The sequence below is a fragment of the Pongo pygmaeus genome, chromosome 5 (assembly GCF_028885625.2).
Source record: "Pongo pygmaeus isolate AG05252 chromosome 5, NHGRI_mPonPyg2-v2.0_pri, whole genome shotgun sequence".
NCBI lineage: Eukaryota > Metazoa > Chordata > Mammalia > Primates > Hominidae > Pongo > Pongo pygmaeus.
The window spans coordinates 47982539-48000968 of NC_072378.2; the positions used below are offsets into that span (position 1 = coordinate 47982539).

Consider the following 18430-nt stretch of genomic DNA (forward strand, 5'->3'; position numbering starts at 1 on the left):
TAACATAGAACTTTTTTTTTCCCCCTTAAATCTACATTTTCTCTTGGATTTGGCAAATTTTTAGCTGAACTAACATTCTAGTACTCACAGCTGGATGTTCTCAGAAGAATGAATTTGGAGCCCTACCCCACACTGTAAGCAAAAAGTAACTGAAAATGGATCATTGACCTTAAATATAAGAGTTAAAACTCTTAGATGAAAACAAGAGTAAATCTTCATGGCCTTGGATTTGGCAATAGGTTTTCAGATACGTGTGATATTGTGATATAATAAGGAATGCATATTTAATATTTGTCCCTGGTTCCTGGCACCATAGCTCCTAAAACCCTTGAAATTTCCTGAGTGATAAAGATGAGAGGAACATCTTTTGTTATTTATAACAAGCATCTTTCAACCACGTCTGAGTTTATATTAATGAGGAGGCTTTTGTAAAGTCCCTAAGGATGGGGAGGGGCCTTGTTGCCAGGGGAACCAACCAAATGTTTAGCTTTCATTAAAAACCCTAAACAGAGTTTAGAGAGCTCGTGGGTTGGTGAACACATTGAGGGGATGGGAAGGTGGTACACCTGGAGAAGTTATGGAAACGCTGCATGTCTTCCTGCATACCTTGCCTTTTGCATGTGTTCCATTTGGCTGTTCTGAGCTGTATGCTTTATAATAAACTGTTAACAGTGAGTAAAGTGCCTTCCTGAGTTCTGTGAGCTCTTCTAACAAGTTATCAAACCCAAGGAGTGATCATGGGAATCCCCAATTTATAGCCAATTGATCAGAAGTATGAGAGGACAGGACTTGAGATTGGAATCTGAAATGGGAGCAGTCTTGTGGGTCTGAGCCTTTAACTTGTGGGATCTGATGCTAACCCCAGAAAGATGGTGTCAGAATTGAATTAAATTATAGGACCCTCAGCTGGTGCTAGATAATTGGTTGTTGTGGGAATAAATCCCCACACATTTGGTGTGTCAGAGTGTTATGAATCTAGAGAAAAGTATTTTGTTCTTTTTAGACTGTCACAAAAAGCATATTTAACCAAAGAAAAAATAATTGTACTTTATCAAAATTAAAAACTTCTATGCATTAAAGGACATTAAGAAAGTAAAAAGACAACTTACAAAATGGGAGAAATCTTACCAGATTTGCAAGTATCTGGAATATATAAAGGACTGTTATAACTTAACAACAAAAAGACAAACCTATTTAAAACTGCAGCACAGGCTGAAATAGATATTTATCTAAAGGATATATATATGTTTTGTTTTTTATAACAAGCATGTTTATAAGCATGCTTGTTATATAAGCACTTGAAAAGATGTTTAACATCATTAATCATGTCAGTAAGCACTTGACAAGATGTTTAACATCATTAGTCTTTAGGGAAATGCAAATCAAAACCACAGCGAGCGCCACTTCACACCCACTGAGATGGTTGAAATTTTTTTAAGAAAGGAAAATAAGTAATAAATGTTTGCAAGGATGTGGAGAAATTGGGCTTTTATACATTACTGGTGCAAATAGAAAATGTTTTAGCTACTATGAAAAGCAGTTAGGTGGTTCTTCAGAAAGTTAAACATGGAATTACCATATGACCCAGCAGTTCCAAACGTCCAAGAGAATTGAAAACAGACCCTCATGTATTGTACATAAATATTCATAGCAGCACTATTTACAGCAGGCAAAAGGTAGAAGGAATCCAGATATACTTCAATGGATAAACAGATTGTGTTTTATATATGTGTGTGTATATGTATAATGGAATATTATTCAGTCACAAAAAGGAATGAAATACTGCTATATGTTATGAAGAGGATAAACTACTAAAACACTGGGCTAAGTGAAAGAAGCCAGACACAAAGATAACTGCGTGATTCCATGTGTATGAAGTATCCAAAATGGGTAAATCCATAGAAGATAGAAGGCAGGTTGCTGTTTGCCAGGGGTTAACTAATTAATTAGGAAAGGGTTATCTTTTGGGGTGTTGGAAGTGTTTTAGAAGTAGATAAAGGTGGTGGTTGCATAACGTGAATGTACTAAATGGCACTGAATTGTTCATTTTAGAATTTTTAATTTTATGTTATGTAAATGTCACCTCAACTAAAAAAATAAAATCTAGTACATAAATACGTTGCCATCTTATAGTAGTTATATAATAAGTCAGTACCTTATAGTTGATTTAGTTATGGACATAACCAGGAATGATGAGTCGTATTTTTGTTCTTTTGATTTCCATGTATTCTTTTTTGTAGACTAACACTACAGAATTTCAAGCTGTTATTTGTGTATCTGTTAAAAGAAATATATTCAATCAGTGAACTTCTCTTTAATTTATATCCTTTGACCTTTTTTCATGGTGTTTTATATAAAACATCTCTTAATTTCTAGAAATTTAAGTTTGGCTGGTTGTTACAACTACAAATAGCTTTATTTCATTATTGATTTCAATTGGAGAGTTTGGTTTTTTAAAAATTCCTGATGGTATAATTATATATGGTACATTGTTACATCTTGAGGCCATATAAAAGTAGATTTTTGTACCAAATGATGACCAGAATTTTATAGACTAAGCTATATTTTCATATGATTCAAAGTATTAAATAAGTGGTAAAAGTGAGAAAATAGTATTTTGTATTCATTGTGAAATAAAACTTGTAAGTTTTAAAAGGAAGAGGTTTAGCTATGTGCTACGATGTTCAGGTTTTATAATCACCAGTTTCTGGTTGATATGAAATCTTACAGAATTATTTGTGGTCTTGTGATAGACATTTTTTTCAAAGACCAAGTAAATTTTGAAAATTATTCAGTATGGTGCTTAGGAGCTTCTTATTTTTGTACATATGTCTTAAGACACATTTTAGCTGACTGCTGTATTATGACTATCTCATGTACACATGTGTCAATTTTAATACTTATTTATGAGCACCTGAAAGATCAGGAAGCAGGTATGTCATGTGTAGTAAAAGAGTACTTGTTGCTTTTTTGGTGATAAAATTGTCTTTATTGACATAGTACAAAATTGTCAAAATTGTTTTTTTCCAGCTTATTTTCTTCTACTTCAAATGGAAATACCCATTTCATTGCATTATTAAATGAAATGGTATTAATAAAATTCTTAGTACAGTAGTAAGAATTACAAATATAAGCCCATAATTCTCTCATCTGTGGCTAAGCAGTCTTGCCCTAGTTTCTCTTAACATTTGCTTTTTTTTTTCCTTCACCATCATGCTTTTTAAATTTGAATGTTATATAGGACTTGAGTTTCTACTTGTTTTCAGTTCTCTGTGAAGTTTCAGAAAATAGTCTGGATTTAAGTCTAGATAATTTTCTGGTTAGAGTAAAATCATACGTGGTTGTATTTGAGATAGACTACTACACTTAAAAGCAAAGCTTCCTGGGAACATAATAAAAAGCAGGCATTATCTGCTAATCCGAAGCTTATTAGTGGTTTTCCTCTCTACCATAATAAGCATTTTTTAAAGTTATTTAGGATTATTAAATTAAAATATAACTTTAAAATAAGTAAAACAGTGCACACGTATACAAATATAGAGAATGAAAGTTCATGTCTGCCTCTGTCACACTTTTCCAGCCTGATACAAACTTTTGGAAATAGAAGAACCTAAATAATTTTGATTGTTAATAACTTGTGGAATATTTTTAATCTTAGATGAAAAATCAACACTGGAACAGAAACCTTCTAAACCAGCAGCTCCACAAGTCCCACCCAAGAAACCTACTCCACCTACCAAAGCCAATAATTTATTGAGATCTTCTGGAACAATGTACCCAAAGCGACCTGAAAAACCAGTTCCTCCACCACCTCCTATAGCCAAGTAAGTTTTACCTAATTTTAAATTAGCTTATTGATTTACTCACCTTTGACCTTAATGGCTCTATTGCCTTCTAAATCTCCAGGTAAGTTTTTTCTTGTTTTTCAATTATATTTATTTTTAAAATTGACATATACAATTTTATGTATTTATTGTATACAACATGATGTTTTAAAGCATATATATAATACATTGTGGAATGGCTTCGGTAACTGATAACCTCACATAGTTAACATTTTTATGATGAGAACACAACATTCACTCTTAGCATTTTTAAAGAATGCAGTACATCACATTAACTGCAGTCACTGAAATGTACAATGGATTTCTTAAAACTTATTCCCTCTAACTGTAAATATGTATTCCTTGACCACATCTTCCCACTCCCCTCCAACTCACAACCACTTCAGACTCTGGTAATCACCGTTCTACTCTCTATTTCTATGGGATCAACTTTTTTAGACTTCGCATTTGAGTGGAGAACATGTGGTATTTGTCTTTCTGTGCCTGGCTTGTTTGACTTAACATCCTTCAGATTCGTTGATGTTGTTGCAAATGGCAGGCTTGCTTGCTTTTTTTATGGCTGAATGGTATTCTTTGTGTGTATATGCCACATTTTCTTTATTCATTCATCCATTGATACTTTAGGTTGCTTCCATATTTTGGCTGTTGTGAATAGTGCTGTAGTAAACATGGGAATGCATATATTTCTTTGACATATTGATTTTATTTCCTTTGGATATGGACCCAGTGATGGAATTGCTAGATCATATGATAATTATCTTTTTAATTTCTCGAGGGACCTTTGTACTGTTTTCCATAATGGCTCTAGGAATTTACATTCCTACCAACAGTGTGCAAGTGTTCCCTTTCCTTAAGATGCTCACCAACACTTCTTATCTTTTATCTTTTTGAAAAGTTAAAGTTTATTTTAATGTTGTAAATAACATCCAAGAAGAATATAAACATGTTGAAAGCTGGATATGTAAACAAAGATCACAGGCAGGTTCTGGGAATTTTATTGGAGCTTTGGTTATTAAAATGCATCAGTAAATTCCCAGGGTTCTAAGCCCTATTCTATTGGCTGTGCCAACAGTCCTTGTGCATGCTTAAAACACTTGGGGAATTATAGTACAAATCCAGTCAGGGTTGGAACCATGGCAAACCAAGGGCTTTTAGAGATGGACCTGTTTGTGCTGCTAGGCATCATGGAGAAAGCAGCAGACAAAGAGGTGAAGGAGGCATGTAGGCAGAAGGCCCTCTCCTGCCACCCAGACAAGTTGGATAATCACAGAGCAGCTGAACTCCTCCACTAGCTTTCTCAGGCCTTGCTGCAGCCAGGGCTGCATATGATCATGTTAGAAAAGCCAAGAAGCAGACAGCATAGAGGACCCAGAGGCTTGATGAGAGAATAAAAAAAGCTAATCATGACCTGAGGCCCAGGCCCAGGTGAGTGAGAAGGTGGAGGAAAGCTAGAGCACCAGGACACTTGAGCAGGAGATTGAACATCTTAGTGAATAGTGTTCCTGGCAGCTGGAGGAACAGCAGATGATGATCCAGGAGCAGATGTGCCAGGAACTTGACTTGAGATTGAAGGTCAGAAAATACTGAAGACAAAGGAACCCAAAACTAAAACTGAAATGGAAGTGCAGGAAGGATGAGTCGGAAGGCAGGTACTCCAAAGGTGTCCTCTTGGGGCTTTTGCAAAAGTATGGTGGAATTCTCAACCTGGTGCTTTTGAGTAAGAAGGCAGGTACTGGTGTCATGGAGTTTGGGACTGTTGAAGCTGCAGAGATGGCTGTCTGGAATAAAGTTGGCCTGGGTGATAATCCTCGAAAAATTTCCTCTTTCAAAGGAAGACTCCGGGGTGCAGTGGGCCCCAGCCACCTAGGACAGTGAAGGGACCCAGTGGTGTCTGTTCTTACCACATGCAGCAGTAGTCAAGGAGTGGCAGCCCATTTAGTCTCCTGCCACAGCCTTCCTAAGTCACAGCCCTTTTTAAAACATCACCAATAAACTTTAAAAGCAAGAAAGAAACAATCCCATCAGAAACTGGACTAAGTACATGAATAGACAATTCTCAAAAGAAGATATACAAATGGCCAACAAGCATATGGAAAAATTATCAAAATCGCTAATTATCAGGGAATACAAATCAAAACCGCAATGTGATACCACCTTACTTCTGCAAGAATGGCCATAATCAAAAAATCAAAAAATAATAGATGTTAGCATGGATGCAGTGAAAAGGGAACACTTCTACACTGCTGGTAGGAATGTAAACTAGTAGAACCACTATGGAAAGCAGTGTGGAGATTCCTTAAAGAACTAAAAGCAGATCTACCATTTGATCCAGCAATCCCATTACTGGGTATCTACCCAGAGGAAAATAAGTCATTATACGAAAAAGATAACTTGCATATGCATGTTTATAGCAGCACAATTCGCAATTGCAAAGTATGGAACCAGCCCAAATGCCCATGAATCAATGAGTGAATAAAGAAATTGTGGTATATATATATACCATGGGATACTACTCAGCCATAAAAAAGATGGAAAAAATGGCATTCACAGCAACCTGGATGGAATTGGAGACTCTTATTCTAAGTGAAGTAACTCACGAATGGAAAATCAAACATTGTACGTTCTCCCTAATATGTGGGAGCTAAGTAAGCTATGAGGACACAAAAGCATAAGAATGATACAGTGGACTTTGGAGACTTGAGGGGAAAGGGTGGGAGGGGAATGAAGGATAAAAGACTGCACATTGGGTACAGTGTGCACTGCTCGGGTGGTGGGTGCACCAAAATCTTAGAAATCACCACTAAAGAACTTATTCATGTAACCAAACACCACCTGTTTCTCAAACACCTGTTGAAATAAAAAATAATCTAAAATAATAAAAAAATTTAAAAAAGAAAATACAGGAGCATTCTGTACATTTTGATTTAGCTCTCACTGTTGCTTACCTTCTAGAGTTGTCTTTCTATTGTTGCAGTTTAATTTTTAAGTATTATTTTTAATATTTTCTGTATACTAATATCTGTTGAATGTTAATTTTATGTTTATAATAATGTTCTACACTTACTAAACTGTTCTCACATTTTTTATTTCATTGTGATCAGCCTTAGGACAGAGTTTTGCGTTTATGGAAATGGTTTTACAGAACAGAAAGTAATCAGTATTAGGCCATACAATCTTTAATGTCATTAAATCACAATTAAAAAAAAAGTCATGTTTCATACTAGTGATTTTTGCATGTTTTTTTCTTATTTCAGGATTAATGGGGAAGTTTCTACCATTTCATCAAAATTTGAAACTGAGCCAGTATCAAAACCAAAGCTAGATTCTGAACAGTTGCCCCTTAGACCAAAATCAGTAGACTTTGATTCACTTACAGTAAGGACCTCCAAAGAAACAGGTAAGTCAGCATGGACAGCGGTGGTGCATTTAAAAAAAACCTCAAAGAAACTCTTTAGGAGATATATTTATGCAATTTGTGTGTGGATAAAGTTGAAATTACACAGTTGAAATTTGTTTAAAATTTAGCAGCCAAAGTAGAAATAATAAAAGAAGATAAGTAAAATTTTTATGGTCCTTACTGATCAGACTTTATGGTTTCTTACTGATCAGAGGACTGAAATAGATGTTAAAAGATGACCCATCTATTACTCCCTCTTTATAGTGGAATGACTGTACTACCCAACCGAGATATGAATACACTTTAGTTTTAAAAGTTTAAAAATGAGATGACATGGACTTCCAGTGCCAGCATTAGATTATATTTCATAGGACTTTAAATTTCTCCTCTTACTCTAGAGATACTTTTATTTCCAGTGTACAAAAATATGCTTTTTCTAACCCTTTTGCTAATTTTTTTTTAAGCTTTAGGACTGGTTTTTCAGCTTACTGATATCTTTATTTGTCTAATCTGTAATTCCTGTTTTTTTTTTTTAATACCTATTATTATTTGTAAAATGCAAAACTTCAAACAGAGAAGTCTTGATAATTTTCATTATTAAAGGCATTGTGCCTTCATTACTTTCTGGTAATTGTTAATATTTTGTATAGTGCTTTGCGTTTGTGTTTAGTTTTTTAACTTTTTCAAAGCACTTTCTCATGTATGTTCTTAGTTTAACTCTAGGAAGCAGATGCTTTTTTTTTCCTATTTGGTGTCTAAACAAAGTAAGCTACAGACACATTAAATAAGCACTATCACATAAATCAAAGGAGAACTCTAAATTTTCATTTTTACTGTGATATTCTTTTAAGAAATCTTAATATTTTAATTTTTCTAGCTTCATTGTTAATATTTCATGTTTACATTTAAACTTCAAGGGCAGTTACACTTAGATGTTTTTTATTACCTTATTATAAAATATGCTATTACATTTCAGGTTTTTTCAGGTGACCTTATTCTTCCGTCTTTCAGTTTGCGAATGCAAAGTTTCTGACTTAAAGTGTGACCTCCTTTCAGTCTTTTTATTTGAACATCTTATAGATCCTTTTGTTATACAGTTGGATTCCCCTTGTTATGGATGAAGCTATATTTACTACTAATTTCTGGGAATTGAAATGTTGATTGTATTTTAGAGAAATTCATTGAAATTTATTCAGTATGTTTTATATGGTGAAAATTATCCTTATTAATTGATAAACAGCAAAAGAATCCTCATGTTTTAAAAAATCATTCTTTTTTATTGAGCTTATCAGTAAATAGAATTTGATCAGTTCATATTGTTTTCTGTTTGATTTAAAATATAGCTAGAAATCTGTTTCATAGGTTATAGTTGAAGAAAAGCAGATTATTTGCCCAATTTTAACTCTGGAAATAAAAAAATTATTGCAACTATATTTTAAATTTTCACAAATTTGGGGGATCTTTATCACACACGTCTTTAAATGTTGATGGAGTCCCTTTGGGAATTGAAGGAGTAAAGTCTGGAAGCCACATCTCTTGCTTTGTATTCATCTTGAATGTTTTATTTAGTTTATGTCAAGGTAATGGAATTTTTTTTAAAATATAGGTAAATTACAACATTTTCTTTTTTTTTGAAACTTTTTCTGTATAGAGTCACAACACACTGCCGTATTTCTAGTAAAAATAATATATGTAATAATTTCAAACTATTGATGACTGGAAAGTTCTGTTTTTACTTGGTTTGGGGGGCCCTATTTCTATCTTTTATACATAGCTGTTATTTACTTCCCATATAGTAAACAGAGACTTTGTGGAACAGGGCGTGAAAACATCTTATTTCTGATTTGTTCTTTTCTTTAAATAAATAAGGAAATAATCTAGAGATGCTGAGACTTAGCCAAGTCAGAAAAGTAACAGCTACTTTCAGGCTGCTGTTCTTTATTCCTTCCACTTAATTATACTGCCGTTGGTGTACTATACTTAGGCCCTGTAAAGTTCAGAAAATACAAATGTTGGGAATTTAGTTCATGTTAACTGTCAGATTATTTACGGAGCAAGTTTTATATCCTCAGTAGTGTTTTAGGCACAGTTGCATGCTAAGATAAAAGGCATAATTGATGGAAGTAAGTAGTGTATGTCCTAAACATAATTCAGAGATTCCTGCTACCTTTTTAAATTAGAAGATCATATGTTCCTAGTATTAGTAATATAAAAGTGTTCTACCTCTTCTGTGATGTTAATACTTTAAAAAAAGTATTTTGGCTCAAATACAGCCTCAAATATAATGTGTGAAACTAGCCTTTTTAATATGTTTTAGAAAGTTGAAAACATACATGAAAAACTTATTGAAAATTTCATTATTAGGCACTGTAATAATTTGAGGTGAAATAATAGAAAGTACACTGACTTTGCTGTTAACAAAAGGGGTTTTATTTAATGGTTGACTGCTGATAGCAAGTTTCTTAATGTTTTTTCCCCTTAACTAACAATGGAATGATTTAGGACGTGTATATGTCTACTGGAGTACCTGACGTGGAAGTTATTACAAATGTTATTTTCCTTCTTTCCTCCTTCCTCCATTGTTTTAAACCCATCCCATTTTGTTTTTGTTCTAATCTATAAAGGATATAAATCCCTGACTCTATTCTCAGATATGATTTTCTTATTTATAAAGTCATATGTAAACATTTATGTGTATATATAAACTATGTATATAAATACAGACTGACTTTTGTACATGTAAGAAAGACATATCCAGAACACTCACATTTTCTCTTTTTTAAATGACATGACATAACTTTTTAGCTTCTTCATATATATTCTCATATATAATGTAGTTTTATAAATATCAGAGCTGTTAAGAACCATGCTTACAATTTTTTTTCCTCTATTACAAACACTTCCTCAAAAATTGGTTTAAGGAAAATCTCAGTGCCACTACTAATTAATAAGAAAGCTTGTGTGGTCCACATATTTCTAAAATCGTACATTATCTGAAAAGTAAAATTATCTTTAACTTAGTTTTAAAATGTAAGATAGAAAATTTTATAGTAACATAGCTGTTACATTAAGAAAGCCCAACTGATGAAGTTTCCTTACAGTGTAGTATTGTTTTTCTGTGATAAGATTTTCTATGATTAAAAGGCAATTTCATGCCTGTGATCATAGCACTTTAGGAGGTCAAAGCAGGAAGATTGCTTGCATCCAGGAGTTAGAGACTAGCTTGGGCAACATAGTGAGACTAGCCTGGGTAACATAGTGAGACCGTGTCTCTACAGGAAAAAAAAAAAACAAAAAAAAGCTGTGCATGATGGTGTGCACCTGTAGTCCCATGGTGTAGCTACTAGGGAGGGAGGCTGAGGTGAGGGGATTGCTTAAAGTTGAGAGTTGGAGGTTGTAGTGAGCCTTGATCATGCCATTGCTCTCCAGCCTGGGTGATACAGTGAGACACTGTCTCAAAAACAAACAAACAAAAGCAATTTTAAAGAAACATATTATTTGATGGAATCACTCGTTGTTGAATAAGGAAACACATTTGTTTTTCTTCAAGTTTATTTGATAGTTGATCTATTTTTTAAAAATTACTTTTCCAATATTTGTCATTTCTTCCAGAAATAATTTATGGTGGAATTTTTCTAGTAGGTACCTGTTGAGTAGCATATACTATAAAAAGTGAGCCTATATCTAAACTAGAATTTAAAAAAATTTGGTTTCTAATAATTTCCTTGATCATACCATATTAAAGACTTGTAAGTACCATATAAGGCATTAGTGAATTTTTATTTATGTATGAAATATTTTAAAGATAGTATTGAGTCATATTTTTATAGTGAGATATTTTAAAGTAATATTTAACGTATTTTTCTTCTTTGATACCATAGAATTAAAATTGCTTTTCATCGTTGTAATTTCTATCATGGGCTAAAGACTAAAACTTGACTAAAAGTTGATTTAATTTTAGTTATAATTACATTATGAGATGTTAACATGCTGATTTATTACTCTGGCCTCTTAAAGCACTAAGCCATCCTTTTGGAAGCTGTCTTGGTGTTCAGTGAGTAATAAAACAGGACTTTCTAGCTTAATGCATATTGAAATTAATACTAATATTAATTTTTCCCTTTGAAAGACAAAGGAATAAACCTAAAACCTAATATACATCTTGTGTAAGTTAGATAACCTGCAAATAGTTATATGCCAAACATTGAAATGGTTTTATTCATTCTACAGCTGTTCTTTTTTCCTGTTTTGTAAAATAATTATTTTGGTTTAGTCTTTTTTCTAGACATTCCTATCCTTGACTTTTCTTTCCAGATTTTGTTTCCTAGCCTGTTTGCCATGTTTCCCTTCTTACGTGTCAGGAAATTATTCTACCCTTCTCCATTTTGGTAAGATGAAAGTTTATAAAGCAATCAAAATAGTATTTTCAATATAAATAGGTGGTGCACATTGATTTTTCTTTGTAATTTTACTGAAAGTGTACATGTCTGTCTGTCTATTTATTCTAACCCTTTTGGTTTTCCATTTTTAGATAAAATGAAATTCATTTTGGAAAAGTTTCCTGATTCGTTTAAAATATTCTTTTGATAATTTTTTTAAAGAAAATTGGCAACCGTAAAAATCAGTTTATTTTCTCTCCAAATTGGATATTTCATTTTGATTTTTAAAAATTTTATGTGTTCCTAGCAACATGCAGATTGTAAGTGGCTGGCAGAGTGACAGTGTGATTGCAAAAGCTAAATGATTGTCATGCCTGTTATGCCATGTGTACAGTGTAAATCCATTGTTATCCCTCTTAGGTAAATTTAAAAGCATTTAGATATGTCATGAGTCCAAAATGTGCACTGTTCCATTTTACTAACCTAATGGCTTAAATGGAGAACCTGAGAGAGTTTTAGAATAGTAAAGTTACTTGTCTTGGTGTCGTAGTTCAAAACTGGACATACAGAGACATTTTACATGAGCATGGTGTATAATTTTGTAAATCTATGTTTTATTTACCCTTTCAGTTTCATTTTTCTTTGTCTTTTCCTGTGTTTTTCTGTTTGTTTCTTTTTCTTTCTGCAAGTTGCTTAAATATGCATTTGAAAATAATCTCTACAGGCTAAAATGATTGGATTGTACTTGTTAAGGTTTTCTCTTTGTGGATTGTTAATGCACACATCAGTGTAAAAGCAATTTTCACCCTTCAAACTACGACATATTTTAACATCTTTTAAAAATACTGATTGCTTTCTTTATGATATTTACAAATAACATGACATTTAAACATATTTAAATTCAACCGCCTTCAGATTATATAATGCATTTTTCATTGTCATTTATTATTATGGTTTGTTATATTTCATGATTACTTACAATTATCAAAAGACTCAAAAGTCAAGTATATTAGAGTATCTGTTTTGATGAATCAGCTTAGTTGATACAAGTGAGAACACACAAAGAAATTGATAGAAAAAATTATCAGCAAATTATTCTAGTTGTTAATAAAATGCATATTACCAAACAGTGATGCCTCTTTTTCTGCCTTATCTTTGTGTCCTCCATCCCTTAAAAGCATTTTCTAAATAAGTTGATGAATAAGTTTTGTGGGCAGTGATGATGAGTATCTTTAGATCTTTTTAAAGAAACAAATAACTGAGTTAGAACATATAAATATCTGACAGAAAGTATTATAAACATCTAGGCAGATGGTAGTGTGAAGAATTAATACAGATCTGGACGATTAGACCAAAGGAATCTGCTATTAGTTAGAACATTTTGACTGTGGTTAATATCCTGAGTTTGGAATCTGGGGTAAAGGAAGGTTATATTGAAAATGGAAGTATCTGTAGTAGTTTACCTTTTGGGTTCTTGATTCATATATAGATATCTGGGCTTCAGAGTTAAAGAAATTTCCTTTAGCAAGACTTTCTGAATCATCTAGGAAAAGGCAAAGTATTATATATCATTGTTTTAGAGTAGATTTGTCCTTAAACCCAAGTTACCGGGTCAAAGGTCAGCCAGCCTTTGATGATGAGGAAGTAAGTTGGTAATCCATGTAGCTTTTTCTTTTTTTTTTTTTTTGGTATCTGATTTGCCTTAGATTTGTAGCTGTCTTATGATTACTAAACACGATAATGTCTAAGCAAACGTGCAGTGAACTATAAACAGTTTGAGTCCCACCTAATACTGTGCACATACATATACACATAAAGGTACATTAAATCATGCTTTTGCTTTATATTGAGAAACACAAATCGAAAGTGGCAGGGTGCCAGATAAAGTTTAATTCTTAACATTTGAATATTCTACTTCTTGAAGTTCAAAACAAATTTTACATGCTGATTTTCCGAGATCTTGTAATTTATTATGAGTTTAAGAAGTAGATCTTTGTTAGGAACTTAAGATGAGTTTTTTATGCTACTACAGTTTATGATACAGATTTATTTTTCACTAAGTACTTTTTGTTGAGATCTAGGTCTCTATTGGAAACAACCTTTATAGTGTTAATAAAGTCATATACTAATATAAATGTATCAGGTAAAGAGGATTTTTTTTTTTTTCTTTTAAGGGTGAGTGTTGTTTTCCAAATGCATATGAAAAGCACAGGTCAATTTGTGAGTTCTTCAAAGTAGTGGTACTCTTTTTAATTTATAGTTTGTCCAAAAACTGAAACATTATTTTTTACCTTTAAAAAGGTACAATTCTCTTAGTAAATAATGTTTATTTTTATTTTCTAGATGTTGTAAATTTTGATGACATAGCTTCCTCAGAAAACTTACTTCATCTCACTGCAAATAGACCAAAGATGCCTGGAAGAAGGTTGCCGGGCCGTTTCAATGGTGGACATTCTGTGAGTTCATCTAATTGTCGTAAACTACAGTAGATTTAGCAAATGCAGAGTCCATTTGAAGATAGAGGACTTACAGCTCTACCTAAGTTTAAAAATCAGGAGGATTGCTCTTATACGCAAGTGGCAAATGCTGGTATTTAAGGAGATAGAGGGAGGGAGGTGTGTTCATTCCAACAGGGTCTGGAATGAAAGGTTACAGAATCAGAAGGAAATTATCATGAGGCTATAGCCACAGAGCACAGGGTCAAAGGGCGACAAAGAAAGAACCTGTTTAATTTATCTTTCAACAACAGTTATTAAAATTGAGCAGCAGATACTCACTTTAGGAAAGATTGAGAAAATTTTTTCCCCTGAAATATTCAGTGTTTTTTTTTTCTATTCTTTTTTCTAAATTTTTAAAATTAACTTCGGCAGGTACATAATAGATTTGTATATTTATGGGTTATGTGAGATATTTCAATACAGGCATGAAATGCATAATAGTTATAACAGGGTAAATGCAGTATCCATCACATCATGAATTTATCTTTTGTGTTACAAACCATCTAAATTGTACTCTTCGTTATTTTTAAGTGTACAATTAAATTCCTTTTGACAAGTAGTTACCGTGATGCTACCAAATACTAGGTCTTACTCATTCTTTCTATTTTTTGTATTCATTAACCACCCCCCATCCCTACCGCCACCTCACTAACACCCTTCCCAGCCTCTGGTAACCATCTTTCTGTTCTCTATCTCCATGAGTTCAGTTTTTATAGTGAGAGTATGCAAAGTTTGTTATGTGCCAGGCTTAATTCACTTAATGAACTCCAGTTCTATTCATGTTGCAAATGACAGGATCTCATTCTTTTTTGTAACTGAATAGTAGTCCACTGTCTATAGTTATCACATTTTCTTTATCCATTTGTCTGTTGATGGACACTTAGGTTGATTCCAATTCTTGGCTATATTCTTGTGAATAGTGCTACAGTAAACATGGGAGTGCAGATATATCCCTTTGATATACAGATTTCCATTTTTTGGTATATACCTAGCAGTGCTGGATCAGATGGTAGCTCTATATTTAGTTTTTTGAGGAACCTCCAAATTTTTCTCCATGGTGATTGTACTCATTTACATTCCCCCCAACAGTGTACGAGGGTTCCCTATCTCCATATCCTTGCCAGCATTTGCTATTACCTATCTTTTGGATAAAAACCATTTTAATTGGGGTGAGGTAATAACTCATTGTAGTTTTGATTTGTATTTCTCTGATGATTGTTGTGAAATATTCATTGTTTTTGTAGTACTTGTCCTCATGTCTAAATGTATTAACTTCTTTGTATGCTTTTTCTACATTGCCTGGAGTACTGGTGGTACTGTAATGTTAATATGTTAGCTCTTAAACACTATAGTACTTTTAAAATTACCTAAATGGAAAAAATCCTTGCTGCTAAGAGGCAAGCTGTTTTTGCCCTCAAGATATGCCAATGTGTTATTCAGCTTGAAAGTATTTATAGCATCCTATTAATAATAATGGGATATCAGCAACAGTAGCAGCTGAAAATCCATAAAAGTTATTTGCTTTATTATCCAAAGACTTACTACCTTTTCTTTTCTTTGGTCTGTTATGTCTCTTGACTTCTAAAACATCATTTAGCCAACTCACAGCCCCGAAAAAATCTTGAAGTTACCAAAAGAAGAAGATAGTGCCAACCTGAAGCCATCTGAATTAAAAAAAGATACATGCTACTCTCCAAAGGTGAGATGCATTGTGGTCTAAGGTTTGTTGACTTTCTGGGATTCTTTCTGGACATCAAACATAGGGAATTTAAGGTGTTCTTTAGGAACAATTATTTCTTCTGCCAAGAAATGAAATAATTGCTGCTAAAAAATTGAGTTGTTTAGCTTCGTCAGACTATTTTCTGCAAATATTTTTGAAAGTGCTTACATTTTAATTGAATAAAATAAATATTACATATTTCATATTTTTTAAGGCATAGATCTCTGCATCTATTTCATTTCTCCATTAAACATATATTCTTAAGGTCAGAAATGAACACTTGTATAGTACTTACCTAGCTTGGTGCTTAGTACAATAATTAAGCATTCAGTATATACTGGAATGAATGGCAGAATACTGTATGTACATGGATCCTTTCATCTGTTACATGTGTTAGGTGTCTTGTCAAAATTTTTACCATTTTAATTTTAACATAGTTTCACCACAACTGACACACATTTAAGAAGATCATTTAGGTTTCCTCCCAAATTATTTCTCGATTTCATTTCAGGGCATTTTTGTCAGCCTTTCCAATTTATTAAATACACTTAATCTGATTCTCTCAGCTGTCAGCAGTCTATTGAAATTTTATTAAAGTGACTTTCTATTTTTTTAGTGAAATAGTTAAGGGGTGTCAGGCTATGGACTCATTTTGGTGACTCTTCCTGAACCTATTAAATTGTTCACAATTACTTTTAAGTGAAGCTCTTTGGACATTCCAAACAATAAGTATTGAATATGGAAGATCAAAGTAATACCTTTATAATGCTGTTACATTCTTGCTCCTGTTTCACTAGGCAAACCATCCATAATATACATTTGATGGATTTTTCTTTCTTCCTTTTTTCTTCTCTTAAGAAAATTGTCATTTCCTACAAAAACCACTAATGATTACAAATTTATTCTTTAGTTGTCTGGTGATTTTTCCAGTTGTGAACATCAAATTGCTTTTGAATTTCCAAATTTGCCATTTATCTTGAAGTACTTAATTGTTTTTCTTCTTGCTGTAAAAATCTTTTGAACGTAAATATAAGATTAAATAAAATCAGAATTTTTTTTTTTTTTTTTAATGTTTTCAGCCATCTGTGTACCTTTCAACACCTTCCAGTGCTTCTAAAGCAAATACAACTGCTTTCCTGACTCCATTAGAAATCAAAGCTAAAGTGGAAACAGATGATGTGAAAAAAAATTCCCTGGATGAACTTAGAGCCCAGATTATTGAATTGTTGTGCATTGTAGAAGCACTGAAAAAGGATCACGGGTAAGTAGCCCTTCTTTCCTCCTATGAGTACTACTTAACCCATGCATACAGAATTTTTTTAAACCATATTAAGTAAAAATCTAATCTGTGGCTGGGTGTGTGGTAGTTCACGCCTGTAATCCCAGCACTTTGGGAGACCAAGGTTGGAGGATTGCTTGAGTCCAGGAGTTCGAGACCAGCCTGGATGACATGGCAAAACCCCATCTTTGCAAAAAAAAAAAAAGAAAGAAAAGAAAAGAAAAAGCCAGGCTTGGTGGCACATCCCTGTAGTCCCAGCTACTCAAGAGGCTGAGGTGGGAGGATCTCTTGAGCCTGGGAAGTCAAGGCTGCAGTGAGCTGTGAACATGCCAGTGCACTCCAGCCTGGGCAACAAAACCAAGACCCTGTCTCAAAAATGTCTCTGGTATGAGCAAGTATATTTTCAAAGAAATTTTCATTAACAGTCCTTTTCTCTTTTTGGCAAAAAAGTTAAATTGGTGAAGTTATTCTAGTAGCTGGATTGTGGAAAACGTGCATACGTAACCATAATTTTAGGCTAGAAATCTTCTGGTCAGATATGATTCGTTTTTAAACTACTAGGAAAAATATTGTATTTTGGATCTGGTTGTGTATACATATAGTTAACTTAGTTTTCAGAGGATTTGATCATTTCAGAGGATTTGATCACTGTTTCTGTGAGGTTGAGTTGGACATTTATAAAATGAGTGTGTTGGGATAGGTGATCTCTAAAACCCTTCCCTTAACTCTGAAAATTTTTTGATATGGTATATGTTGAGACATACCCTAGTTGAAAGTTAGGGACTTTTTAGAGCTAAAACAAATTTACAAGATCACCTATTATAGGTGAGCTCCCCCTCCGGCTTTTTAAATGAAGAAATGAAAGTTTATAGAGATAAAGTTATTTATCCAAGATCACACAGTTGTTAAATGACAGAGCTAGAACTCAAACCCATATTATCTGTTGGTTTAGAGATGTTTTCTATAACCTACTAGTATTTGAATTTTAAAACTTGTTGACATTTTAAGCATAATTCTACAAAAGCTCAGTAGGTAAAACAGATTTTTTAAAAAGCAGTTAATCTAATTGAATTGAGAGTGAGGGTGCTCATCCCTTGTCTTCAAATTCCCTTCTAAAAAGATTTCTTGGAATATGGTATAAAAGTTATGGCCAAATAAAAAGTATAAAAGAACAAAAAATAAAAATAAAACGTAAAAGTTACGGCCAGAGGCTGTGTTCCCTCTGAGCCTGATTTTATCATTTCTTTTCCAATTTTAAGTTGGCCTAGGAATCTTATTAAAAATAATATTGAGATTAACAGTATAAGGTATT

At 33.1% G+C, this 18430-nt stretch overlaps 1 protein-coding gene and 1 pseudogene across 3 annotated transcripts in view; both read left to right on the forward strand.

The window, feature by feature from the left end:
* CD2AP (CD2 associated protein) overlaps positions 1-18430 on the forward strand; it is a 150921-nt gene that overhangs the window by 113199 nt on the left and 19292 nt on the right. For all 3 annotated transcript variants that reach the window (XM_054491073.2, XM_054491075.2, XM_054491074.2), the window contains exons 12-16: positions 3659-3824; positions 7100-7242; positions 13965-14077; positions 15717-15818; positions 16919-17100. In XM_054491073.2, coding sequence (XP_054347048.1) covers positions 3659-3824; positions 7100-7242; positions 13965-14077; positions 15717-15818; positions 16919-17100 — 706 coding nt within the window. The remainder of the gene's footprint in view (positions 1-3658; positions 3825-7099; positions 7243-13964; positions 14078-15716; positions 15819-16918; positions 17101-18430) is intronic.
* Positions 4513-5859, forward strand: LOC129038291 (dnaJ homolog subfamily C member 17-like; annotated as a pseudogene).